The following is a 9,932-nucleotide window of genomic DNA, read 5'->3' as shown; positions in this document are numbered from 1 at the left end:
CCTGTTTCTCAAAAAAGAAAGTATTCGGGGAAATTTTGCTCTCTGTACAAAGTATCTTTACATTTATCTAGTCTTTACATTTATTATAACTGCCATTACCACATCACTCGCTTATAAAATCCTGTCTGCTGTCCTCTACTTTATATATTAGGTATTCCTCATGTAATAAGCACTAACAGAACACAATTGAATAAAATATTTTTTAAGCCGCCATCCATTGGTTTGATTTGATGTGAAGTATTACGCATCATGCTGTGCATAGGAGGTTGGATTACGCATCAGAATTCATGTTTGAGGAATGTTTCACCAAGAGGTGGTGTATAGCGTTTCTTTTAGGAGAAAGTGTACTAGTAGCGAGAGTGTTGCAGCACGGCGTGCGGCCATCTTTGGTGTTTCTATTAAGGTTTTCAAGTGCAATCTTGGCACTTTTCCTTACCCTCTGACGTTAAAAGCGGTTCTTTTTGCGACCGCTGCCGCGATATGCTTGCCTATGTCAAGCCTAATTAACACCCCGAATTGCGAACAAAAGACTGAAGAAAATCATAATCACAGAAGACGGAGACTTTCAGAAAATAATCATCACCTTTCGGATCGCTCAGGAAAACGACTGAAAGGTGATCACGAATCGCCAAATATGACTGACACACCAAATCAGAAAAAAACGAACTTTTCAACTTTAAGTCCGAATGGCGTCACCAAAAATGCTTCTCCTCTTGCAAATAATAAGCCTGGTTCAGCAAGAAAGTTGGTTATAAAAAACTTTGGTAAGTCTTCACGCTGATTGTTTAGCTATACCAGTGTTTGTAAACATAAACATTAAAGTGTATTCCATATTGAGTTAAAAGTCTTCAGTCGCTTTCCAAACCTTACTTTCTGAAACGTATGTCGTATTTTTAATGTTGACGTATAGTGTGCTGGCAAACTAACATTGTTATGACAAAATTCCACTGTAATCTACAAGTAAATTAAGTGTCAATTAGGAGTTCATTTTTGGAGTTCATTACGCAGACAAGAGTGGCCTATAGAAAGTTAGTGGTGTATAAAATAAAACATATAGGGCATTGCATGCATAATCGTGATTTTTAAGAAGAAGAAAAAAAATTTTTTTTTGAAAATAAAAAGGCATCTCCACACCATGCCCCCACTGCCTCCAAACTTCATTGTGGGCATAGTACATTGCAACAGATGACATTCCCTAACTATTTTCCACATCCATTCTCAATCATCAGAACTGAATACTCTGTAATGTGACTCATATACATAGGACCTCTTTCCATTATTCCATAGTGCAAGAATAATGAGCTAATGCACCTCTCAAAATGACATCTGGAATTTGTTGGTGATCTGGGGACTTATGAGCAGCAGCTCTGCTGTGATATCTCACATACATATTCCTGTGGATCATGGATGCACTTGCAGACATGCCTATGCACATCTGGAGTTCTGTTTTCCAAGGGCATTGCATAGTTTTCTTTCACAGATTTCTTTATGGATTGGTGGATTCCTGTCCATTGATGTTTTTTGTTTTATCTGATCATTTTTTGCACAACTACATCCTCATCTATTTTTTCACCATATTGACTACAGTTTAATTTCTGAGGTTCAAACTGCTGTGATGTTCTGTGACCAATTTCTGATATGGGTTCAGATGATCAAGCCTTTTTGAAACTGCATAAGCTCCTTACCACAATTCATGATATCCCTGGTAATTTCACACTCTTGTAGCCTGTTCTTGCTTTGCATACATCATTTGCACTGTTTACTACATCAGAGGACTATCCACTTTTGGTTGGGTTGTGCATATGTGTATGTTTGTTTGTTTTTCTGTCTATCTGTAATTGATTTTTTATTGTGGGTGCTCCATCTAGAAATTCCTGTGATAAAACAATTCTGCTGAAAGCAGTTTAATCATATCCTTGTCTAACTCCTCTTGCATTGTTCAATATTTAGATAAACATAGAATGAATATTACTAGTGAAGTTAATTTTTTCCTTTTCTTATTTTGTAAACCATCTGTTTGCTACTGAATGTGAGTGCGGTAGATTTCACTATTAAACATTCTTTCTAGATTTTTGCTTCATTTTCAGTATGCTTTGTTTATACTGGGCAATTCCACATGGAATCATGCAAGTTGTATCTTTAATCCCTTCTTGAGGCAGCAGTCATTGGACCTACCAAAATTTGATGGCAGATATAAGGGTTCCATTAATTAGCGTAATTTTAGTTCTGTAAGTGCTATTGACATTCAAAAGAGAGCCTATGATTTATCATAATAATCATAAAATGTTAACCTGAAAACTTTGAGTTGCATGGGGTCAGAGTTCAAGGTTACTGACATCTCAATTTTTAGGTAATTTGGTCTCAAGGTGTTTTTTTTTGTATGTGTGTGAAATTTTTATATAGTGTTTATAATGTTATCTATAGTCCCCTTCCTTCTGAAGAAAATAATTTGAACTTTTGAAGAAAATAATTTGGGAAATTTATCTAAATTATGGTCTAAGTATTGTACATTAGAAGGATCAAACTTAATTTTTTCAGGTTAATCTTATATTGTATATTTAAAAGCACATAAATTTTATTTTCTTTTATTGTTCCAAAAATTCCAGAGCTATGCTATTGCTATTTTACCTACCAATGTTTAGACAAAATATGCTAGTCTGTGACTTAGGTATGGATGCATGTATAAATTAATTTATGTGAAAATGGACAGAATGTCAAACTGATCTTGTTGCATTGCTCTTTGTATTCTGCTGTGATATATATACTCTCACAGTTTAATATTATTCAGCTGGAGCTGATATTTTCATTGAGAATTAACATATCAATGCCTGATTTTTTAAGGATTTATTTTTATTTTGTTGTGTTCTACATAATATGCTTGCATTAGAGGTCTGCATGAACCTACATTTTTTATTTTTTACCCTGCCTGACCCGAGCCCGATTTTGTTTTTCAAATTCATTACCCATACCTGATCCACCCAAACCAATTTTTATCCCACCCAACTGAAACTTTTATATAAATAAAATTGCCAGCATTAGTTTCTGAGGTTTCATAATAACAAAAAAAAAAAAAAATAAACTTTCAGATTCAATATTAATTATAAAAAAAGAAAATGTAATAATTTACAATTTACCATATTTAATATAATTCCAAAACAAATATCAATATATACCTCTACCAGCCACCTTCTCTTCACAAGCTTTTTATTAAAAATTGTCAACACTGTCGCTACTTAAATTGGTTTGACACTCTTGCACTGCTGTGCAAGAGTGTCAAATCTGGCTGTGCTAAAATTTCTTTCGGACCTTACACTGCTGGTGGATCATTTCCACAAAAGAGTACAAATTTCACAGAATTTTGGAGATGTTGGTGAAGTGCACCTTTTTGGTCAATTAAAAGTCTCTGCAGACAAATAATGCACATTTTTTCTAAAAAATCTTTAAGAATTTAAATATATAAAAAAAATATATGCAAGAAATGTTTGAAATAACAATTCATTATGATTATTTGTACCCCAACACGAGACTGAATGCTATTTGTGTTACCTGGCCTGAGGGTCAGGTTGGGCCAAAGCCTGAGGGCCAGGCCGGGCCTGTGCACACCTCTAGTTTGCATTCATGTTCATAATATGGGGTCTTATGCTGACTGATTGTAACTTCTATTTTATGAGATTACGTAATATACGTAAATAAAATTTTTCTTGTGTAAATCCACTTAACTGAAATGCATGTTCTCAAAACTGAGTATTAACTGTTCATATGTTCAAAATTAGCCATCAAGCACATTGTTGAAAATGATCAAAGAGAAAGCAAACATTTTTGTGAATTTTTTACATATTTTCAAAAAAAAAAAAAAAAGAAAATTTTAGGATTAGTAGTAATGGAGGCATGTGATGCAAGAAATCAAGAATATAAGCTTATGTAGCATCAGCCAAAACAAAAAAAAAAAACAATTTCACACATCCATTCCCTCTAAAAGTTTGTACAGTTCCTCCTTGAATTTATTTAAGCTATCAACTTCCACAACAACATATGGAAGTTTGTTCCATCTAATCATCCTCTGGCTAAAGGCAAATTTCTGCACATCTGTTTTGTTTTCTCAATTTGAATTTATGTCCCCTCAAATTTATAATATGAGCAACCCTTGAATGGGTTGAGCATGATGAATCAGACCTCAATCAGATCACCTCGCAGGTGCCTAGTCTCCAGCTGCTGCAATTTGCAGAACTTAAGCCGCTCTTGGTAAGAGGATCCCTTCATTCCCTCACAAATCTTCTTGCCCTTCTCTGAACATGCTCAAGCAACTCAACATCCTTCCTAAAATGAGGCCTCCAGACCTGTATGCAGTACTAAAGGCATGGTCTGGCCATTGCCTTATACAAAGGGATAATAACTTCCTGTTCCTTACTAGCAAAATTCCTGTATATCATTGACAATACCCCATGTCCTGCTCTGGCAGCCTGTTTGCATTGCTCAGAAAATGTCATATCTGACTGCACAATTACTCTCAGATATTTTTCATTTTCCATCACCCTAAGTGTAGTGCCACACATTTGGTACGTTTCTCTGGGGTTACTTCTACCCATATGCAGTTTAACAATGTTAAACTGCATATGGGTAGAAGTAACAATGTTTATGCAATGTTAAACTTCAGTTAACATTTGTCAATGTTAAACTTCAGTTACCACTTTTCTGCCCATCCGCCCAAATTTTCTAGATCCTGTTGCAGCAGCACACTGCCATTACTGTCACTAACAACCCTGCCAACCTTTGTATCATCTGCAAACTTCAACATTAAGCTTGATATATCAAACTTAATGAATATATTCATCATATACAAAATATACAAAACAACAGTGGGCCCAACGCTGAATCCTGGGGACTCCACTAATAACATTAGTCCACGAAGAGCAGTGTCCAATGATTATCACTCTGTCTTCTCCCACTCAACCACCTTTTTATCCATTGTAGCAACTTAACCCTTAATATCATACTGCTCCAATTTTACAGTAGTCTTCCATGTGCAACAGTGTCAAAAGCTTTCCTGAAATTCAAGTATATTATGATATCAGAATTATTTTTTGCATCCAATTCCTTTGTAACCAAATCATTGTATCCAATCAAATTTTTCAGACAAGACTTTCCCTTACTGTGTCTGAATTATTACTGCAGTATTGTCTAGATGATCCTTCATTGCATCTTTAACCAGTGACTCCATTATTTTACCTGGAACAGAAGTTAAACTAACTGGTCTGTAATTGCTCGTGTCATTCTTAGATCCCCCTTTGTGAATTGGGGATATATTTGCACATCTTCAGTCCGTAGGGACTTCCCCCGAGTCCAAGATGCTCTCATAATATGGCTATGGGTTTGCTTATTTCCTTTGCCGCATCCTTTAATATATCTGGATAGATCCCTTCCACTCCAAGTACCTTTCTTATGTTTAACTTCTAGATCTGCAAACCCAACAATTTCCCCTCCACTTTGCTCTCGGGATTACTCAAATATGGTAAAAGCCACCTCCCCCATTTCTTTAAGGCACCATTTTGGAGTAAATGAGCACCTGCCATTTGAATGTGAGTTTGCTCTTTTGATTTCATTTTTCCTTACTTCTTGACCAAAATTTGACCTTAAAGGCAGTCAGGAAAATTATTCTTTTTTGGAATACAAGACTATTTTTTCTAAAAGCATATTTTTATCTTATTATCCAATATACTATCAGAATTAAGGATAAATTTTTGAAATTTCCCATTTTCAGCTATTTCTTGCCATTTTATTTTCCATTATCTGGTGAAAACTGTACTTGAATGTGTCCACTACCCTTATTTTTTTTATGCACCTGCTAGAAGGTTAATCTTCCATCATTCGTGCCCTCAATTTAAAAAAGACGCTTTTTTTTTAATGAAAATGCCAAACACGACAGGTATTAGAACCTTTAATACTTAGTACCTTGCATGGGTTGGAGGTTGAGAATGTGAAAGAAGATTTTGTTGACATTAGACTTGAACTTCTGTAAGATGCAGATGCTTTGTGGTGTCTACAAGATACTTCCTTTTGCTTTAATTATAAACAGTTTTTAGCTTTTTTACTGAATTCAAAAAAAGTGATCTGTTCATTTATGATCTTCCAAATTCAATTAAAAAATATTGAACCAAAATAAATGAGAGAAACCAATAAAAGTTTCTATATTTTTTAGAGTTTTAAAGTTCATTCATCCTGCTGATTGAAACACAAATGCTTGCATGGCACCTGTATATACAACATGAACATCTGTATTTTTTATCAGCTGTTCATGTTTAGCTGGTGAAACCAAAGCTCTACAACAAGATTAGACACCTGTCACTGGGCATCTCTGAAATAACAAAAAATGAAAATACCATATAACCAGGTAGAGAATATTAGTGTGCAAAGGTACACAGGAGTTGATTTCATTTACAAATTAAAAAAAAAAAAAAAAAATAGCAACATTTAATAAGGTAGTGCCCATCAGACTACATACTAGCAGTAGTAGGTTAAAGAAGGATTTTAATTACTTTTTGGTATCTCCTAAGTAGTAGTGGCATGTGATGCAAGAAAGCAAATGTATGAGCTTATGCAGCATCAGCCAAAAAAAAAAAAAATCACACCATTCCCTCCAAATGCCTGTCCAGTTCCTCCTTAAATTTATTCAACCTATCAACTTCCACGACGACAGATGGAAGTTTGTTTCAGCAATTAACCACCTGCTGGCTAAAGGCAGATTTCTGCACATCTATTCTACATCTGTCTTTTCTTAATTTGAATTTATGCCCCCTTAGATTCGTAATCTGAACAAGTGGAAGGATCCCATCAGAATTCAGCGTGCTCAACCCATTCAAGGCCTTATGGCCTTATATACCTCAATCAGATCACCGCGCAGGTGCCTAGTCTCCAGCCACTGCAATTTGCAGAACTTAAGCCTCTCTTGATAAGAGGATCCCGTCATTCCCCTCACCAATCTTGTTGCCCTTCTCTGTACACGCTCAAGTAAACCTACATCCTTCCTAAAATGAGGCCTCCAGACCTGTACGCAGTACTCAAGCCGTGGCCTGACCATTGCCTTATACAGAGGGATAATCATCTCCTTTTCCCTGCTAGCAAAATTCCTATATATCATTGACAAAACCCCATGACCTGCCCTGGCAGCCTGTCTGCATTGCTCAGAAAACTTCATATCTGCCTGCACAATTACTCCCAGGTCTTTTTCATTTTCTACCACCTTAAGTGTAGTACCACACAGTTGGTACGTTTCTCTGGGGTTACTTCTACCCATATGTAGTACTTTGCATTTGTCAAGGTTAAACTTCAGTTGCCACTTCTTAGCCCGTATGCCCAAATTATCTAGATCCTGTTGCAGTAGCACACTGCCATTACTGTCATTAACAACCCTGCCAACCTTTGTATCATCTGCAAACTTTGACATTAAGCCTGATATACCTTCATCAATATCATTGATAAATATACAAAACAACAGTGGACCTAACACCGAACCCTGTGAGACTCCACTAATAACATTAGTCAAAGAAGAGCAGCACCCATTGATTACTACCCTCTGTCTTCTCCCACTTAACCATCCTTTTATCCATTGTAGCAACTTACCCTTAATACCATTCTGCTCCAATTTGTACAATAGTCTTCCATGCGCAACAGTGTCAAAAGCTTTCCTGAAATCCAAATATATGATATCAGAATTATTTTTCGCATCCAGTTCCTTTGTAACCACATCATAATATCCTATCAAATTTGTCAGACAAGACTTTCCCTTAACAAACCCATGCTGTGTCTGAATTATTGCTGCAGTCTTGTCTAGATGATCCTGCAGTGCATCTTTAACCAGCGACTCCATTATTTTACCCTGAACAGAAGTTAAACTAACTGGTCTGTAATTACTCGTGTCACCCTTTGATCCCCAAGTGAGGATGATGTACTACTGCATCATCCACCAATTACTTATTTCACTATTTGAATGTATTCCATCATTTTATAATAAAAATAAATGCTGTATATATATATATATATATATATATATATATATATATATATATATATATATATATATATATATATATATAAAAACACAGGATGAACAGCACTAAGTTATTCTTATTAATTCTTATTATTCCTCATTACTTCTCCTTTATCTTATCTCCCTTCTTTGTTAACCGTGATAGCGATCACAGTTCCGTTTGCCCTTTGTTCTCCATAACTAGCGTTACTAGTAACGTAACGTTAGCACATTGCCCTTCACGACTTCTATTGCTACATTTATTGTAGTAATACATTTTTCAACAGAAAATTTATATGGTTGCAATTACAGTTTGATATGAGTATGACAATTGTTATTCAGTGAAGTATTTAAATGTTGAGTTTAGAGGCTTTGCACAAAAATAATGATTTTTGTGTAAATAGCCACAATATTTTTCATATCTTTGACACTTTATAAATTCTAAATTAGATTTGTTGATAAGGTGGGATAATAATGAACCAGGTTTCAGTCTCTATAGTTTCCAGTGTGATTTGTATTGCAAACAGAATTCTCAGATAAATCTTAGCTGTCAAGTACTTAGCTGCCCAGCTCAGTGCTAGTCTGCCCTCATGATTACTATAAGAGGAATGTTTTGGTCCCACAGGAAGTATTCTTGGTGACTATTGTCAAGGAAATGGGGAATATTTTTTGCAATGAGGATGGCTGGAATAGAACCAGGGTATGTCTGCCAGAAGTAAGAGTTGGCAATATTGTAGGACAGTTATCTTTTTAGAGCCATCGGGTGGTAATGTTATACATATTTAGTATTAATGAAGTAAGCATAGGCAGTGTGAGGCTTTACTTAACAGGTATAAGTTGATGTTGAGCAAAAGCCAACAGTTAGGCCATAATTTTAAGATATCTGGAATTGTGCCTTGGAGAGATTGCTAACAGTCAGCTTGTTAATGGTCATTGCTTGTTAACATTTCACATATGTCACATTTCTCACGTCCAATTGTGTGCATAGAATGCACACAATTGGACATGAGAAATTTTGTTAATTCTAAATGAAATCATGCAAGGTCTTAAAGACACTGCACTACATGGACTCCAGGTTAAGAAGCATGTAGATTCCAAAACAGCACAACCAGTAGACATGGATGGCTTTTGTAATGTTTAGCTGCTCTGGTGTTAGAGATAATGGGAAAACAAAAATGAGAATAGGAGTATGTTTTAATTGATATGACTATGATAAACATAATGAACAACTAAATAGAGAAATAGTGGGTTAAAATTATGTGAAATTTTAACTTTTGAGTAGTGATTGGAACTCAATGATATATAGGAACAGTGGTTAGTCCACAGTGGTGCATACAAGTTTGGAATTCTCATTTTAGGAAGAATATAGATCTGTTGGAATGGGTGTGAGAAGAATAACAAGAATAGTCAGTGACAAAAATAGGTACTCTGACCAAGAAAGACTTGAAAAAATAGGTACTCTGACCAAGAAAGACCACACCCTTTTGTCCTTCTGTATGTCATCTGAGAAAGAGTAGTCTTAAATTTAACCCAATTAGATAGCACACCTCATATTTTATACACCAAAAACAGCATACTTAGAAATTGGTTATAATTATATCAGCAGGAATTTTAATATTTCATCGGTATGATGTTCACTTTTGATCGCCATCATTAATTATATTAATTATATTTTAATAGGAAAAATTTAGCCATAAAAAAATCAAACGTATATTAAAAACACTTGTTGCAATGATAACTTTCCATAGAGTTTCAGATTCTTGTTTTTCTTCTTTTCTCCCACTTTCTGCCCAGAGATTTGGCTGTACACTGTAGTGTAGTTTATTATTATTATTATTATTATTGTTGTTAGCCATATAGTTCAAGGAAGCCTGAGGCTAATGCTGCACAAGCCAAAAAAAATTTCTGA

The 9,932-nt window shown here is 35.2% G+C and overlaps 1 protein-coding gene across 1 annotated transcript in view; it reads left to right on the top strand.

Moving 5' to 3' along the window:
* The first annotated feature begins 367 nt into the window (after nt 1-367).
* The window catches only part of Cul4 (cullin 4), a 252,454-nt gene continuing 242,889 nt past the window's right edge, over nt 368-9,932 (top strand). The window contains exon 1 of the mRNA XM_090386353.1: nt 368-764. Coding sequence (XP_090242479.1) covers nt 491-764 — 274 coding nt within the window. The 5' untranslated portion in view covers nt 368-490. The remainder of the gene's footprint in view (nt 765-9,932) is intronic.

Source organism: Mastigoproctus giganteus, chromosome 1 (assembly GCF_048544385.1).
Source record: "Mastigoproctus giganteus isolate SK-2022 chromosome 1, ASM4854438v1, whole genome shotgun sequence".
Classification (NCBI taxonomy): Eukaryota; Metazoa; Arthropoda; class Arachnida; order Uropygi; family Thelyphonidae; genus Mastigoproctus; species Mastigoproctus giganteus.
Note: the sequence above shows the minus strand (reverse complement) of the source record. Positions and strands in the feature narration are given on the sequence as shown.